The sequence below is a fragment of the Melanostigma gelatinosum genome, assembly GCF_949748355.1.
Source record: "Melanostigma gelatinosum genome assembly, chromosome: 3".
Lineage (NCBI taxonomy): Eukaryota > Metazoa > Chordata > Actinopteri > Perciformes > Zoarcidae > Melanostigma > Melanostigma gelatinosum.
Window position 1 is genome coordinate 9,968,439 of NC_136636.1, and position 19,509 is coordinate 9,987,947.

General features: G+C 45.9%; 1 protein-coding gene across 2 annotated transcripts in view; it reads right to left on the reverse strand.

The window, feature by feature from the left end:
* Positions 1 to 19,509, reverse strand: part of plxna1b (plexin A1b) — a 158,175-nt gene that overhangs the window by 44,893 nt on the left and 93,773 nt on the right. For both annotated transcript variants that reach the window (XM_079265704.1, XM_079265705.1), the window contains exons 9-10: positions 13,950 to 14,150; positions 182 to 278 (exon numbers count right to left, since the gene is read on the reverse strand). In XM_079265704.1, the coding sequence (XP_079121830.1) occupies positions 182 to 278; positions 13,950 to 14,150 (298 nt within the window). The remainder of the gene's footprint in view (positions 1 to 181; positions 279 to 13,949; positions 14,151 to 19,509) is intronic.

Below are 19,509 nucleotides of genomic sequence, written 5' to 3' on the forward strand. Positions count from 1 at the left end.
AAAACAATCGGACAAATCAACACGGCTTTTGAAATGGGATTGATTCGACTAGAACGTCTGATGTTTAAAGGTTAAGACGCATGACAGGATTGCAGAATACTCTTCTCCTCCCCAGTCTTTAATTTGCTCACGCTGATTGAGACAACGAGGGTCGATAATGTTCGACACCACATTAACTCACCTTGGATGTTGAAGGGGTTGTCGATGACAAAGTTTCCGTTCCAAACCACAGACAAATCCACTGGCAGGTCGCTGATGTCATTGCCCTCATAGGCATACTGAAATACAAAACATCATCAGTATTAGCATTCACAGCGAGTCACATACCCGCACCTCAACCAATAATTCTCCGACACCAATAACATCATTGTAAGACATCCTCAGTCTTTTAATGAAATATTAAATGAGTGAGAGAGAGAGAAATGTGCCAATACCAAGAGCGAGCTCGGTTCGGCTCGTGTCTGGTAGTAATGTCATACCCTGCGGTGCTCACACAGTTGAAGGGCCATAAAGATGAAAGATGAGAGACAGGCTATATTGTGATTTTAACACGCAGCACATCCGCCGCTGCCTGGCAGAGCACAGAGTTGATTAAGAGATTGGAATCCCCATCACTGTGTGACTCATTCCATTCCAGTGATGAATGAAAAGCCTAATATATCTCCAACAATAATATTCTCATCCAATTTCATTTTTTTGCATCCTGAACTAATAAGAGTTGAAACGTAATTGACTCGTCGTCGGCATAATCACTTTAATAGAATCGCTTTAAATGAGACAACAAGCTTCACAAGCGGCGATGTGATGGCGGCGTGTTAACCGACGGAGTGAAAGAAAGAGGGCTCTTGTGAGATCATTCCCAACATCCGAACAAATAAATTATCAACAACGATCATCACTGCCAAGTAAAATGCAGCTTTAGAAGTTGCATCGCCTCCCCAATCCTCTCTCTCACACACACACACACAAATCAGCCAAACACTGAGGTAAACAGCCAATCATCTCGGTACTCATTCATCATCTAGAGAGCCCCACATCCCGCAGTCGGAGAGACATTATGCATTCGTAACTGCTCCATTCATTAGTTGTCTTTTCGATAGAACATAAACAGCTGCTAGACAGCGAGAGAGTGTTAGCTGGTAAGACTTGAGATAGGCCATGTTAACCTAATGCCTCTGTCAGTCAAAGGGTGCCCAGTCAGCCTCACTACCACTGGTATGGTCACTATCTTCAATGACCCGAGGCTGAGCGATAGCAGGACTATTCTCTTCTAGTGGAGTGGTGATAAAATCCAATGTGAAAGCCCTGAGCCTGAGGCTATGGGGCCCTCACAGATTGCATCTAGCTACAACTTCGCCACTATGTGATCCCACTCCAATGTGACACTGAGATTTATCTTGACAGCTGTAATAACAGTGAATTGGAATGTATTTGAGGGGGGAAAGGGCCAAGAAATGTGCATAGAGAAGATAAGAAAATGAGAGGACACGGCAATGTCACAATGTGTTGAATGGCTGATTAATTCGTTCTTCACTTCTTGCGATTGGATGATTTACATTCAGCAGGCCCCTGAAGGCCGAGATGCCGATATCCAAATGAAGGAAGATGTCTCCGTGTATCGCAGAAGAACTACTACTTTGCTCTCGGAGTTTGTTTTAAGGGGAAATTCTTTAAAAAAAAAAAAAAAAAGGCTTTCAGGCACATTTTGGTGCTCTTATTTATTTAGTAGCCATGAACTATTAAAGAGGAAACTTTTACCCCTGAGTAACTCCACCTGGGAGCTGGCCTGCACAACGAGAAACACGCTTTTTTTTCCAGAAAGTTAGAGAGAGCTCGTCATCTTCCATATAACAACTAATATATACACAGCATATTAATCAAAAATGAAAATGATCACGAGTTACAGTCCGTCATGATTATTTTGAGAGAGGTGTACCTCTCCTTTAAGGCCAGTGGACCTTGTATCTTAGGACAAACAACACACGGCATGCCAACTCTACTGCAGTGTGGTCATATAGAAAGAGGAAGCTACGGTTGAAGGTGACAATAAAAGGGCAATGTGAAAAAGCACCAATAATACTGGACAGAGTGCAGGAAAAAGAGGGGAGAAAAGCATCAAGTGATGGTTAAAAGACCGGCTGATGGGTTGGGAAAGACAGAGGTGGAGTGTGCTGGGACAAGGAGTGCAGGGAGCAAAAAAAAGAAAAAAAAGAAAGGATGGTGGAAAAAGGACGACGGAAGAGGAAAGGGAAAAGAGGTGGAGAGAGGATGATACAGCAGCAAGGGTGAGGGAGGAATAGTGAGGGCGAGCTGGATAGAGAGAGGTGATTGTGTGTTATTCTGTGGACACCATTCATTTACACATGGAATAAGAGGCCGCGGCTGGCCTGTAAGCGCCTGAGCTGGTGGGGGCTAAAGTGAAATTGGCATTTTCAATTTGTTCCCCGACATGTCTGCCTTGGTCTTTTCACACATTCCTCTGCCGCCTCACCCTCTCTCGCAATCCTCCCCTCCACCCCCTCTCCCCCCCCCCTCTCTCTCTCTCCCTCTCATTATTCCTTCCCTCTACCTCTTCACAAACCTCCTCCCCATTCAATCTCAGACTCTCTCTCCCCTACCTCAATCCCCCAGAACGCCCACAGTCGAACAAGGAGAAATGGAGCAGATTCCTTTATCGCACATACCAAACATGTCCAGGGAAACACATGTGCACACTGTAGTATAAATATGCATTCTGCACACGGGACAGTTTCCAAGAGACGGATGCCAGCGAATGCATCAAAGACAGATTGCATAGTCTATACAGGAAATATAAAGATGATAAATAAAAACACATGAAAGCACAGGGAGATAAGACACTCGCACAGCAACACATGTTTTGGATGTCGCCTATTATTTCTCTCCACTGAAGTCAGAGCATATGAACTTTTTCAATCTTTCCTTCCTTCCCTCTCCCCAAGGGGACCACCCAGTCTGCCTGGGAGGAGATGGAAAGAACATGCGAGTGCGTTTGACTGTGTTTGCATGCAAGACAATGAGGCAGAAGAAAGGGATCTGCACTGAAACGTGGGGCTGTAGAGAGAGAAAGGCAGCAAGAAGGAGATACAGAGAACGTGAGGGGAGAAAAACAGACGCAACAGATGAGATAAAAACAGACACCGAAAGGCCAGAGAAGCAATGGGGATGAAGATGGTAAGGAAGTGAGAGAAAGAGAGAGGCAGAGCAAGGTAAAAAGGGGCGTTGTGCCAGCTTTGGGCAGTTCATATTTGGTTCAGTTCATCGTTTGCGCTGCTGTAGGTGTTTCAAATGTAGGAAACCTTCTCTTGACAACCCGGGCGTGCTTTAAAACACTGCAGTGGAGAACACATTCTCACACTGGCTGAAAACTGGAAGAGGTCCAAACCCAAAGCAGCAGCAGCAGCAGCAATAAAGCTCCATTAAGCTATATTTCAAATCAACATTAAATCATGGCGCGTTAAGAGGAACGGTTGCTCATTGTTTTAGTTGGCCAGAATGACAAAATCCAAACTAAACCAGCTCATGTACAATGTTGGACAGCCTCTCCTAGCACAGGAGGCCACACAAGCCAAAACTAGAGCTGCAAGTTCCTCAGGACACTGAAATATTATTTGGGCATATTTGGCTATTTGTGCAAAAGAGAGGCAGTCGGTGAGTACATGCATTTTGGACTGGGTTGGTCGTTTTTCCACAACCCATAAGCCTTCATTCATTCATTCATTCATTCATTCATTCATTCAGTCTTGGATGGACGTCGGCACAGTCTAGCCATTATTTCGGAGACATGTAATGTCAGACAATGGGAGCTTAAGGACAATCTTCTTCATGTGATTCAAGTTGTATGTTGTATCCATTTCTCTATTTCAGAGTCATTAACTATGTCTTTTCTTGCTGCTCCGTTACATCCTCTCAGGACTGAAGACAGGCTACAGCAAAGTACACGGGGTCAAGCTTCCTTGCACTTCCATCCCTGCTCCTGTGATGACCAGCCAATCAGAGCATGGCCTGATCCCCCTCTGGATCACATGAGAAGGGCCAATATACCGCTGATAGAGAAATAGATAATAGATGTGTGTGGACCTCTTCACCCCTGCTTTACACCCTGACAAGTCATCAACCTGAAAAGCTGCAGCACACACACACACACACACACACACACGCTGGAGGTGTGGATGTGCTAAAACAACACTGCCTGTCCTCTATCCTTTTGTTTTTTTAGTCCATGTTACAGGAATGTGTCCGTGTCTGCTGTGTATGTTGATAGGGGAAACTGGGATCTGCTTGAGTATGTACCTTCACTCAACATGAATATTTACTGAGGCAGAGGTGTGCATGTGCGTGTCTATGTGTTTAATGGGCAGCAGAGTGTGTGGGAGGCAGAGGAAAGGTTAGGTTATGATCCAAAGCTCATCTCCTCTCATTGCACCAAAGGCTTATTAAACTTTCATACTGAACCACCGTTGTTGCACAAAACACAGTTCAGGGAATACACACGTGCGCCTTGCTACATGGTTTATTCACTGCACAGCAGATATGAAAATGCAAACATTAAGCAAGTTACTTTCAAAAAGGTCAGCATTTGCATGTGTGAAGTGGAGAAAAAAGTGAAACAGAGCCAGAAAAATCACTGTGTTCTATATTCAGTGATTTAATTACAGTGGTTGAAACTGTATAGAACGATGGTAACAATCCTTTTGTCTACAGTCTTTGACTCGAGGAGACATGGAAGGCCAAAAAGACAGACTGCAGGTGAGTGGAAAGACAAAAAGTAGAGTTTGTTAGTGATAAGCATTCGTTTTTGATCGCAAAATACTAAAGCAACCGGGAGAGGAAGAGACACGGGTAAGGAGGGTGTTATGTTAAATAAAGAATAGACACTTCAGAGAATAGAGTGATACATAAATAAAAGACAAGAAGATGGAGTGAAATGGTCAGAGGGAGAGCAAATTAATCTCAAAAAAATAAATGTGAAATGATAAGAATGAAGACGTAAAAGGAGGAGGTGAGACGTTGACCCACAATATTCTCTCAACCAGCTGAACCTGTCACTGAAAACTGAAGGAGGCGAGACAAGGACACATGGATAGAGAAGGAGGGGTGAAGGAAGGTATCAAGTAACAAGTACCGTCTGTGAGGGTCACCACCCGATAATTAGTCATTTTGAAAGCATGTGCAAGCTGGACGGCTAAAAATACCAAGCTAGCCCAGGGCAAGCCCATACCTGGGATAGAATAGGTTACACTCTTCCTCTGTCCTTCCTCCCTAGCTCTCTCAAGGTGATGACGTCTGCTATAAATAGTAACACCTGACCAAACACATTTTCAATCTAGATAAATACTAGATTTAAAACTGTTTTGTGAAGCAGTTTTAACAGGAGTCACATTGGGACGGAGCAAAAGAGAAGTAGTGGACAGAGACTGAATGCTGGCCCATGTAAAATGTGCTTCGCCAGATTACAGCAAACAGTGTATGTCAACGTATGGACACAAACACAACTTCCAGGCAGATATGGCTTCCTAATCAAGGATCAAGTGGTGATCCTTCCTATAGCTTAGAGAGTGTGTGTGTGTATGTGTGTATGTACTGTATGTGTGGGGTCAGGCGGCGTGGAATCAGCCTCCGCTCATAATGGGGACCAGTTAGCCAGTGCTAATCGCTAATGCTAACAGGATTGGAGGGCATGGCCGGACCCAGTTACCCAGCTTATCTCTTGGACGCACACACACACACACAAACATGTGCATAGTTGCACACTTGCGCACATACTTTCTTCATTGATGTAAACAAAGAGAGAGAGAGCGAGAGAGAGAGAGAGGGGAGAAAAGTGCTGGCTTGAGGGAAAAATAATGCTGCCATAGCCAGTGTTTCTTATTTTCTAGCCTACGCATTAAGCTAGTGTAAGCTTACTGGACTTCTCCCCGGACAAAAGCCGGAAGACTGGTCGTTTGCAGAAACGTCCCTCTTCACCCTTTTCCCCCTCTCAACTCATGCCATTCTTCTGGTGGCCAGTCTCCCCTCGGCAAACTCCACCGCTCAACTGTTTTTCTCGCAAGCCACCAACCACCTCCTTCCATTTACTCAAACACACGACTGCAGTACCGCACCATCTATGCAGCAGCACTCAACACACACGTGCAAACAAGAGGAGAAATTAAAGGACTGGCGCTGATTGAGCAGTAATTTACGTATTTTATTAACTGTCTGGGGTCCTTTGGTTTGGCGTTTTAATGTATCTGTCTTTATAAGCGTCGGTGGCTATTGCTCATGCTAACTGACCAATTTATATTTGTTTTACAGAAAAAAGAGATGCGGCCAGTACTGTGTGGCAGGTCACATTCTGCGTGCCAGAGGATTTCTGGAAGATGTACCCTTCACTAGTTTTAGATACACGCCCTGATTAATATCACAGAGTTTGTGTAAAGTTCAAGTCATTAATAAAAAGGGATGCCAGCCAAATGCACTGTTCACACTGAGTCCTTGCACTTTTACTTTGATCTCCGATACTTTAATTTGCTATTCAGTTACTGCTAATGTGTTAATGTTTCACTCTGCGTACATACATTTGTTTTGGGAAATAAAAATTACGATAAAATGTTCTCATTCATTCAATTACAACAACAAGTATAAAGGCTAATATGGAATATTATGTTACGTAATATGGAAATGGACTTAAACCAACTCTACAGCAGCATACAAGACATTCACTGTAGGTTATCATGCAAAACAGACTGAGGCGACTGTACTGGATTCAAAATAGCCCCAAATGCATTTAGACAGAGAAACATTGAGGCAGGCAGAGGAGGTCCCCCTCTGGTTTAACCACTTTAACCTTCTGTCCACTCCTCTCTTCTCATCAGGCTAATAGCACAAGACTCTTCTGCACTTCTGCAGCTTCCCTCGCCCATCAAGCCATCACACAGAGATGAAGGGTGAAGGGTGGAGCCCTGCTTTAAGAGACGGGCAAGATTTAGAGTGAAGGTTACAGATTGTAGCAATACAAGGAGAGAGGCAGAAATGAGAAATAGATGACGAAAGTGAGGTGGCGGATGGGTGGAGGAGCTGGCATATGCTGATAGCTGAGCAGCAATTAATTCTTATTTATCCAGGACAGGAGCGTGGGAGCTCAGCTTTTCACCTGTCAGAGAGGAGGAGAGGCAGAGAGCCAATGACAGGACAGAGAGGAAGGAGGAGGAAGCTGGAGAGGAGGAGGAGGAGGAGGAGGAGGTAGAGATGGAGACAGGTAGCTGACTGGGAGAGAGGGAGGGGGCATGTTGGAGAATGAAGGAATGCATGAGAGGAAAGTGAGGGAAACGCCTTCGCTCTCTTCCGTCCCCGACTTTCAGCTGCTTCACAGGAAGATGGACCGGAGAGCAGTCCGCGTCAACAGGAACGCACGGTTACCGAGTTAATGCGTTAAATTGTGTGAGCACCAACAAATGCACGCAACCTCATTGAATTCTCACAATCTCCCAGACACAAACAAACACTACGTTGTGCCTCAGAATCTAAATGGGATCAGTGCTGTCTGAGGTATCACATGATTTGGGAACAAAGTAGTGGAACAACGAATGGTCTTCAATCTGCAGCACTCCAAAAATAAATCCATGAGAATTTACCATGCACTTTCAATCCGCCCTGACCCTGAGCATGCACACACACACACACACACACACACACAGTCTGCAAGCCAATTAAAACAGTGTCAGTGTGTGCTGAGGCTGACTGCGGTGGCAGGTCTAGTGTTTATATCTCATTAAACTGTGCCAGACCAGGCTGTACCATGCTCCGCTGCGCCTACCCTCCACCGACCAGCACCAAGGCCCTCATTAGCCTCGTCTCTGCCACCGTTGGAACTGGGTACGTGTGAATTTATGTGTATGTATTCAAAACGACAGGATGTCTTCCAATATAATTCACACCATTTAGTTTTTACAGTCAGTTACATCTTTGAACGAATCCCATAAACTGCAGAAAGTTTTCAAAGAGTCAGAGGAGAAGTTGGAATCAGCACATGCGCTTCATGTTTTCTCTCAAACACACACAAACGCACACGCAACACGTAGGGGTGTGTGACTCTATTAGATCAGTGTGGTTTGTCTCGACTACCTTCCCTACAGGCATGTTTGGCCTCTTCTCTAGACCTCTATTTGCTCCGCCTATCAATTTATTCATCCATCTATCCATCTTTCATCCTTCTCTCATTTCCAATCGGAAAGGGAGCAGATTATTTGTCCTCTCTCTCCTCCAAACGCTCCCTCTGTACGCTCTCATTGCACTCTCTGCCTCTTCATCCATCTCTTCTGTCACTCCCTCTTTTTCTCCTGGTATTTCCAACTCCAAACTTCCCTGCCTTTCTTTTACTTTCCTTCCTCAAACTGCTCTCTCTCTCCTTTCCTCCTCCAAATCCGTAGAGCTGCTTTCCCCTTCTGCTGTCGTCCTGTGTGTGTGTGTGTGTATGCGAATGTGTGTGTGCATGAGCGTTCGTCTCCACTGCCCGACTGCAATTCATCATCATTTTATCTGCCTTAATTGGATGCCATCAGGACCCCTGATACTTCCCATTTCTCCTTTAACAAACAGCTGCTCATTCTGCACACGGAAGAACAACACACAGACACACATCCTATCCCAAACTAGATTTTCTCCTCCTGCCCATGTGTCTGCTGCTTTTTTTCCACTGGTGAAAGAGTGAGAGAAAGAGGGTGATGGAGTGGCCGGGTGGTTTATCAGACAGAAGGTAATGGTGTAAGGCCTGCGCTGATATTATCTGTCCTCTGATTCCTGCCCTCCAGGGAGAAACAAGAAAGAGGGATGAAGAGTGAAAGAGAGGAGGGAAATGGAGACAATGAAGTAGAAATGGGCGAAAGGCTAAGAACAGGGGGCGATAAAGGAGCTTAGAGGTGAAAAAGCCTCGAATAGTTCTCTCCTCTCAACCTCGGCTTTCAAACGACGGCCAGCTGCGATCCGCCAGCCTCACTGACCTCAAAGTGTGGCTCATTTCTGTGTGCAAGCGCTGTGTGTTTACATGTGTTTATTCGCTCCCATGGCCCCTCTGGCGCTTCCCAGCCCACAGCTCAGCATCTAATTGTCCTTTGCACCTTCACCTCTGCCTCTGATTGGCCCACACACACACCAGGAGGCTGCCTGGGCTAGGTCAGAAAATGGAAAGGAACCGATTAAGACACCAGCTTGTTGTTTTGGTTGCTGCTGACCGGAGTCAACTGCTACCATAAGGACTGGCGGATGGCTCCGTATGTGTCAGTGGTAATGTGGGCTAGCTTGGCAATACGAAATATAGAGTGGACTCTTTTTTTTTCTTTACAAAATGATCCGTGTTTTTCTCCAACTTGCTGTAGGACCTTCGACAAGCTGCCATTTCGTCAACTTGCACAGGTTCCACAAATGTTGAATTATGTTTGGCTCAGTACCAAACTTCAAATTGAGTGACAAAGCATTTTTTCCATAATAACCTTCAACACAGCAAAAAATGCTGAGAGCTTTGAGCACTGACCCCAAACGTCCATCCATCCATCCATTTTCCTCCGCTTATCCGGGGTCGGGTCGCGGTGGCAGCAGGCCAAGCAGGGTGACCCAGACCTCCCTCTCACCGGCAACATGTTCCAGCTCATTCTGGGGGATCCCGAGGCGTTCCCAGGCCAGCTGGGAGATATAATCCCTCCAGCGTGTTCTGGGTCTTCCCCGGGGTCTCTTCGCAGTTGGACGTGCCTGGAAAACCTCCAGTGGGAGGCGTCCAGGAGGCATCCTAATTAGATGCCCGAACCACCTCAGCTGACTCCTTTCGACGCGAAGGAGTAGCGGCTCGACTCCAAGCTCCCTCCTGATGACCGAGCTCCTTACCCTATCTCTAAGGCTGAGCCCGCCCACCCTACGGAGGATGCTCATTTCGGCCGCTTGTAGCCGCGACCTCGTCCTTTCGGTCACGACCCAGAGTTGGTGACCATAGGTGAGGGTAGGAACGTAGACCGAGTGGTAAATTGAGAGCTTTGCCTTCCGGCTCAGCTCCCTCTTCACCAAGGCGGCCCGGTGCAGCGCCTGCTTTACTGCTGCAGCCGCACCGATCCGCCTGTTGATCTCCCGCTCCATCTTACCCTCACTCGTGAAAAAGACCCCGAGATACTTGAACTCCTTCGCTTGCGGTAGGCACTCCGTCCCCACCTGGAGGGAGCAATCCACCGGTTTCCGGCAGAGCACCATGGCCTCAGATTTGGATGTGCTAACTCTTATCCCCGCCGCGTCACACTCTGCTGCAAACCGCCCCAGCGAATGCTGGAGGTCGTGATCCGAGGAGGCTAACAGGACCACATCATCTGCAAACAGCAGAGAGCTGATCCCGAGACCCCCGGACCCGATGTTCTCCGCCCCCAGGCTGCGCCTAGATATCCTGTCCATGAAAGTCACGAACAGGACCGGTGACAAAGGGAACACCCAGCGGGTACGTGTCTGACTTATTGCTGAGAATGCGGACACAGCTCCTACTGCAGTCGTACAGAGACCGGATCACCCGTTGTAATGGGTCCGGCACCCCATCCTCCCGCAGCACCCCCCACAAGAACCCCCGAGGGACCCGGTCGAAAGCCTTCTCCAAGTCCACAAAGCACATGTAGACTGGTTGGGCAAACTCCCAGAACCCCTCCAGTAGTCTTGCGAGGGTAAAGAGCTGGTCCACTGTTCCACGGCCGGGACGTAATCCGCCCTGCTCCTCTTGAATCCGAGGTTCGATAAACGGTCGGAGCCTCCTTTCCAGCACCCTGGCATAAGCCTCCCCAAATGTATGATTCTTAAAAGTCTCAACACCTTGGACAACTTGTTTCATGTCCCTGCTTGCAAAGAACAACCTTCCTCCAATGCTGCATTCTTTCTCATGTCTTGTGATACGCTTGCTCTTTCCCTCTTTAGGGATCAGTTGGTATGTACAGTAACCCTATACAGAAATACCATAGCATCAATATTTTTACCCCCCATAAGCAGATATGGAAAGTCAATACCCAACAAGCTCAGCATAGAGCTGATGTTACACTGTCGTATGTCATGCGTGTCACATATGCAGTAGGTTATCGACAGCCTCCTGTTAGGCAATACTTTATAAGAGTCTTGAGTTATTATGGTAAGCAAACGGAATAAAGTATGGGAAAGAGTTTAAACTTGATCCGACGGTGGCTATCCTGAATATCCTGTTAATAGTTATCTTCTTTTGGATAGTGTGATGATATTGTATGAAACAGAGGAGAATGGGTTTTGGCCTCGGGGGAGACTTTTGAGACGATTTTCTCCCTCACACCCTCTCATCTCCCCCCTCACTCTACCTTTCACCTTTCTCCAGTCATCTCACTTGAAATTGTGTACTACACTCCAATTCTGCCCTCTCTCTTTCCCGCTCCTCTCCGTTATTACTTTATAGACATTCACGCCACAGCTCTCTCGTCTCTGCCCTCCTCCTCGTCTTTCCTACAACAAGTGAGTGAGTGTATGCCAGTTTGACACAGCGGTAAACACTCATGTGTATCTCACACACAAGGCTAAACTGTGGATTAGCACTCCTGTGTTCATCCCATTGATTAGCAAGCAACCCCCCCCCCCACCCCACCCAGCACACACAGCTATCCTGGGATCCATAGCCTGAGGCACAGTGAAGGATGTACATGTGCGCACACACGCACAGACACTGATTAACCCCCATCCCCATAGCTGTGTGCATAACAGATGAAGTCTATTTCTACTGCACAGTCATACATGATTCATTGAGTTGATGCTGAACACTGTCAAAGTAGGAACAAACATGGAGGGGTGTGCATGAAAAAGCAGAGATATGATGGTCTATAAACGGATAAACTAATATTTAAGAACCTCATTCTTGTGAAATATACTGCTCCGGAGCTATAATAAGACTCATTCTAATAATTCATGACACATAATTACACTCATAAGCTCAAGCCTGGATGAATTGTGCCTTAATGGCAAGTTCATGCAGCTGGCACCTTTTTCATCCACAGAATCTAACTATGGCCTTCACGTAGACTCGACGCACGGGCTGCATCGATATCTTACCGCGCAGTCAAGTTGCCCCGACTAATTGCTAACAAGGCCTAAGCGCTGACAGCCCAGGGCTAATTGCTGCTAGCATGTCTGCTTTGTGGACATCAAATGGAGAAATTCAGCTTTTGGCCGGGGTTGGGGGCTTTGTTGCTGATTGGCAGTGGCCTTGCAGCTACAATAAACAGTCAATAAACAGACATCTCTGTGGAGAGACAACCCTATCACTAGCTAATTAGCCCTGCCTTCACAAACAACTTGCTAGCGTGTGCCAGCACCTGAAGACTGCCCATCGATACAGACAGAATCAAATGCTGCGCTGGCTGTCACAGCGGCTAACCAGCGAGCTTCACAGCTAAAGAAAGACTGCTGCTGGTGAGTATACTGTATACGTGTGTCTGCTCAAATCTATGTGACTGTTATGACAAGGTGCAGTACATAGAAGTGGTAAAGATCTTTAAAGGCGCTACAGCTTATTAGCAAGAATCGACGACTTCGAGTTGTTTCTACTTTAATTTAATCTGTCAAAGATGTTCTTCCATGTGCGACATGTTGGGGTGACAGCCGCAACACCCTCATCTGAAACAAAATTAACGGCAGCAGCTCTCATCTCATGCCTCACATTTTATGTTGAGATAGGCAGAGACAGGGACAGGCAAGCAGCAGAAATAAGTGAGTGAGTGAGTGAGTGAGAGACAGCAGTGAGGTGAGTAGGGAATAGAAGGAAAAAGACAGTATGACAGACTGAGGGAGGTGGGAGAGCCAGAGAGAAAGATGAGCTCTACAGGTAGAGAGAATAAGGGGGAGAAAGAGGTATAGAGTCGAGGCGTAAACATGATCAATCCGCTCCCAACTAGGTTCAGAGACAGACTTCCTCTTCGCATTTTCAGCCTCAGTGAAGCGCAACGCTGGCTACCTCTTATCTGTCACGCTAGTTTGAAGCCTCACAAACATACACGTACACACACACACAGCCATATTTCCACACACAGAACAGGCAGCGTCCTACCTGTAAATCCTCCACACACACACACACACACACACACACACACACACACACACACACACACACACACAAATTCCTATTAGGAAACTTCTGAAAAAAAACATCCTTGAGAACACTTTAATCCGGCACACACCACTCATCCCTTCTAGCCGCAGAGGCACAGAAAATCATAGAAGCGCAGAACAGAAACTATGATGGCTGACCACTGCAGCTTCACACATCATTAACATCAATGATGTAAATGGGGTATCGCATGATGACCTGTCACGATCTCGCCCAGTGCACACTAAGACTTCCAGTGAAGGCTTATCATACGCGTGTCTCAATTCAAATAATGTCTGAAGGAACTCTTCATGTCAATATCTATTTGCCAACTATCAGTTCAATGCAGGAAGATCAGCATTGGATCATTTATCTAGAGCGTGACCAGGCCAGTGTCCAAGTGGCACACGGTGATCCGTCAGGACAATGAGCATGTTAGTGCCCAAAGTGGTCATTAGTTGCAGAAGGCCATTATTTAAACTCTGACCGAGTAAATGTCCGTCCTGGGACCATGATTCAGTTACCTCGTTCAATTGATGAGGTGAAGAGTAATCGTGGTACATGACTATGCTTTTAGCCTATACAGAAAACAAAGCGCTGGCGATTCAGTCTTTACACTATTCAGGAGTTTTGGACATATTAATAACTAGCGCTTTACATCATGTGCTTTTATTTTGTGAGTGTGTGAGACCCCTTACAAAACTGTCCGCATCAGTCAACCTGAATCCTCTTGATACACAATACAGTAACTAAATTATTTCTGGAAACAACATCCACTTTGGTTAAGGATCAGATTACCCATATCTCCCATCTCCCAACCCTTCTCACTCACCGCTGTTTTCTGGCACTGGATGGAGGTGCTGTTGAAGCGCAGGGCGGGCACATTCTGGGTCTCCCCCTGGATGTGGAAGACACACTCGTAGTTCCTCTGTCCTGACTGGGGCTGGGGCAGGTTCTTGGCAGTCAAGGTGATCGGCTTTGTCACCCCGACAGGGATGTAGATCTGGGTTGAGGGAAGGATCTGAGGGCAGTCCTGCAGAGACAGCAAAAAAAAAGAGAAACCTTTAGCTCTTTTCCCCCCAAAGGAGACAGTTATGGAAGGAAGGGAGTGAGCTTGTGAAACGCACGCAAACAAGGCACAAATAGCAGCAAGATAAGACAAGGAGTGATGAAATAAATCACTTGTTTGTTGGCGAGTGAAGAAAAAAAGGCGAGCAAGCCGTGGGTTACGTTTGACTTCACGCCAGATTTGCCACAACGCACTCATCCTAAAGAGCTATGCTGTGATGCAGTCTTCACACGTGTTACAGGCGTGTGCAACACTCCCACTGGCGTCGCACCAGATATAAATGCTGCACGACAACACTTGAGCAAGAGAGCCTTTCATATGAAGTTCCCAATAGATTATCTACCCAACAAAACTATTTGCATCACAACAGTGCTGCATTGTTATGGCTCCAGTGTATTATGTCCATGTGTGGAGTCATGAGCTCATGAACTTTCAGTTCTGGTCAATATCAGTAACTGATGTGCACTCACACACACACACACACACACACACACACACACACACACACACACACACACACACACACACACACACACACACACACACACACACACACACACACACACACACACACACACACACACACACACACACACACACACACACACACACACACACACACACACAGGCAAACACGGTCTTGTTTAGATCATCTGGCTCACACCACTGGAGTTCACCACCCTGGAGGTCTGGGCGTGTGTCCTCACATAGATGCATATGGACAAAGAAGTTTCTCAATGTACAGTTGGATTAATGTGCGCCTACGCTTGCACATGTTCACTTCACTGAGGCAGAATAAGAAAGGACAGTCCACTCGGGATGTAATGTTTCCTAGATATGCATGTGTGCGTGTGCTGGAAGAAAGGAATTGATTACTGTGCTCATGGCCATGATTTGGCAGCGACGCAGATCTCGTCAACACTGATAACGAGGGAGAGACGGAACAGGAGGGAGGGTGACAGATCTTATAGGATATGAGTTAAAGCTTGGGTGGAACTAGCCCACGCTGTGTCCTACAGTTTGAGCCAAAAGGATAAGAAAACAGAGCGCTGCTGACAAATCACATATTTCACAACCTAGAGAAACTGTTAAAGTGACTCACAAAATAAGAGACGTGGCAGAAAGAGAACTTTCTTTTAATATGAAGGAAAACGGGCCTGGAAACCGTGTCCACCAAAACAAACCCAAACACATATTTCAGCTGTGTTTGAACAAAACAAATCTTCATCCTTCTTCCAGTCCAAAATATGTATCGAACAAGATGAACTGTAACAAGAGTATAGAAGAGCCTGAAATTGACAGCGTCACGTTGCAGGATAGGACAACATGTTGACGAGTCATAAAAGCTTGGGATAAGAAAACATCGACCAGATCCTTGTACAATATGCTCTGCACATTCTCTACTTCACTTCTTGTTGAAGCTTTTCCTTTAAGCAGATAGCTGGCTCCCTGCCAGTGAATTTTTCTTTCCCCTCCTCTCCTCTGAGCTGTTGTACATTAGAAGCTACAGCGCGTCCCCGGGGCCTGAAAACAATGCCGGAGTTTGTTCATTAGGCTGCTTAGCCCTGGCCTTGTGTGTCTGATCACACACAAACACATGCATAACACATAATGAGAGAGGGGAATACTAAAGAGGAGGAAGAAGAGGGCTACAGAAGACCTGGCGTATAATCAACTAGGAGGAAGGTGGGTGATGGGTGGAAAAAATGGATGGCACAAAGGGACGGAGTGAGGTAGGGAAGGGTAGAGGGAGGGCATGGAGAGAAGAAGGAGGGGGAAGTGAAATGAAGGGAGTGGAGAGAGAGAGAGATGGGGAGTGAAAAGCATGTGAAAGAAAGTGAAGGAAGCGAGAAGGGAAAAGCGGAGGAGGCGAGTTTGATTCGGAACAGAGCAAAGTGAAACGGGGAAGTCAGAAAGCTGTCGATGCGAGGAAAGGAGAACGAGAAGATGAAAGGTTGAAAGAAAAGAGAGCGAAGACATTTTCGAAGAATGTCTTAATCCCTCTGCACCTTTCTCTTTACCCATCCCCTCCATCCATCCATACAACAGTCAAAACCACGTACCCAAGCCCCCCCGACAACATCCTACTTAATTAACAGCCTGGAGCCTCGGACCACACTGAGAAATTGAAGGAGGGGGCCAGAGATGGAGCGAGAGAGAGAGCGAGAGAGAGAGAGCGAGAGAGCGAGAGCGAGAGAGCGAGAGGAGAAAACAGAGATTCATTTGCACTTGTGGCTTTTGAAGTCCTGCCTCAGTAAAAAAGATGCTGATGTCAAAAGCTGTGGGCTTGCATTGTCAAAGGTGCCCAAGTACAATAAAAGAGGGTTTCTGAGCATCCTGCTGCTCGAGCCAACTGTGTCAGAAGCTAGCATAGCCTCTAGTGCAAGCTGCAGCTAACCCATGTTTTATTCATCCCTCTATTGACTTTGTGTCAGCTCAGCTGTCTGATTGTCGTTTTCTTTGGCCGTCCTCTTTCCTTACAGCATCCATGTGCTACATTCAGTCCTATGCATTTGAAAAATACAGTAAATAAAGCTGACAATATGGAGGTACAAGTTGCTCTCTACATACCAGGAAACAGAAAACAGGTTTTCTGGGAGACATGAAAGAGAAAAAAAGTGAGGTGTCGAGTACTTTACATGAAACTTAAAAAACTAAAATGGCAATGAAAGCCAATAGAAAATGGATCAGTCGGGATAGCTCATGGATGCCATGTTGCAAGAGTTCAGAGATCTCACTGTACGAAGAACCAAATACAAAACCCCATTGCGTTCAAGACAGAGTGTAAAACGGGGTTCTGGGAAAGAGATGGAATTAGGAGGGAGGAAAAAGAGGATATTGATGGAAGGCAAGAAGGATAAAGCAAAAAGTGCTCCAGAAGAGGAACTATTTCATCAGTATTTGTGACGGCTGCCAAAACAGTTCAAAGCCAGCATCAGGGCTACAAAGTGCAGAGTGCATTGAAACAATATCTCACAGAGGGGATTCGTTTGAAGTTAGAAGAGATCATTTTTCTCAGCTTTTACTTCATCTGTGAAGACGGATGCTGTGGTTGTCTTGGCCAGATGTGAAACTTCAGCGGGACCAACAAGGCAGGAAGAGGAAGGAGAGTGTATGTGTGTGTAGTAAGTGTTGTGTGTATGTTTATATACTATATCGGTGGGACAGGGTGCATGCCATAAATGGCTCAGTGATGGTTGCAGGTTTTTTTTTAAAAGCTGAGTTTCTCTACACAGAAATCCCCCTGAGCAGGACCTGTGATTTTGCACGGAACAGCAGCTCGCTTCATTATAAGGTTCACTTTGTCTTCTATAACCGGTGAGAGCCTTTTGATGTAAGTTACATGTGTGCGTGAAGTGGAAATGAAGCGTGAAGGAATGCACCGCCACAGATGGTTTCGCCACACCAAAACAAGGCACAAAAACATCTGCTCTATTTTGAGATTTTTGATTTTCATTTGATTTGATTTTTGATTTTCATTCTGACATCTTCATCCGCAGTTTATAACACCAACAGATGTGGAGGCCGTTGCAGAAAACTGCCTTTTGCCAAATTGAAAATTCTTTGTTTCCGAGCACACAAACAAAGCGTCGGCCAATAACTGTGAAATAAGCTCTCGCACCCTGATTGGATTGGGCCGTAAAAGTGTGTATTTGTACCTGTGTTTTTTGAGCAAGCGTGTGTTTACGATGGCGGACGTCCAAGTCTCCAACTTCGGTTCAAAGCCAAGCACCCAGAGGGCTTTCCCTTACCTCTCCATGTTTGTTTTCCCTCAAAGGCTGCTGTTAGCTTTGTGCCTAAAGCTAGCACCACTGTTTCCGTTTGTTAACAGTGAAGGCATGTACAATTATGTAGATTATTAAGATGCACTGTATATATTAGCTAACTGAACATCTCCTGCATACAAACAAAGAGGAGATATCTTCTAGAGACAAAAACAAGCCCAAACCATTATTCCTGACAATATTATTACAACGCTTGTCCTAAATATCTTTACATCTTAGTGCCGACACCCAGACGCCAGTTTTGATTTAATGTCGCCATGAGCGCTCTCAAAGCAGAGCAGCTGTCATTCTAGGTCAGGCCTTTTCTAAAATATTCCTTCCTTCATTTCCAATGCACTCTGATGTGTGTCGTTCCACACCAATGGGAGAAAAAAATGTAAAAGAAAAGAATTAATAAAACAAGTGTTCAGCGGGCGGATGAGATAATCTCTACTCGCAAGCGAGCAAAACACCTTTTAACATTCGCCAAGAGCTGATAATGAGACAGTCGGCAAGCTAGTGTGTGTGTGTGTGCACGCAGATATGTAGAAGGTGAGATTAGAATCAAGACATACTGTAGATGGGGTTGGGTGGATGGGGTTGGGGGATTTAGACGAAAGCAGGAGCAGGATGCTATATAAATAAATAAATAAATGTATTAAAACGCCAAAAGAGTTCTGAAGGCTTTGGCGTTTTCTGACAAGATATAAATTAATAAAGCTCCAAAAACACTGCGCATATGTAATGAGGCGGGTGTCTGGTCGTTTGTTTTTTTTGAAAGCACCCCCCCCCCCCCTCATCCAAGTCCATCTATAAATAATGAATTAGCCGCCTCTGTGATGTGGGGACTATAGATCAGGGAGAAAAAATAACACGCTAAATAATGAAGTAAAGCGATATGGGGAGCCCAAGGGAGAGATGAGATGGCATGGGTGGCCACAGAGGAGGGAAGGGGGCACACTGGTACAAATAAGAGGGACAGTGTGTGTGTGTGTGTGTGTGTGTGTGTCACAAGATCCTGACAAAGGGGTATATGAATGCTCCCCCACCGCCTGTCGACATGCCCCCCCAGGCTTTGTGACAGAGGTCTCACGTAGGAAACCAAAGAGCCGTCTGTAACCTTGAACCAAAGAGCCCATCGACTCCTTACAATCCACGATACATTAATATTATATTACAATATAGGGCAGTGGGTGGATCCTTTTATCCAAAGTAACGTGCATGACACGGTGTGTCATATGTTTTGGCTGTGTGAAACTCCAGTGGGAATGAGAATGGTTTATGCATCAGAATTGTGCCGCTTTCTGGTCCACCCTTATGGATATTAATTGTGAATATATAGAAAATATTGTGAAGAAGAGGGCAGGAAGAAAGCTCGAGTGTGCAGTGAGATGATTGCTAACTCGGATAGTGCGATGAAAAAAAATTGTGACAAGGCAAGACATACAGCTGGTCGATTTTTTGATGAGAATAATCATATTTTGAGCAAAATAGCACACATCATGATTAAGCACATGATACGGATATTTTTTTATGTGTGTGTGTGTGTGTGTGTGTGT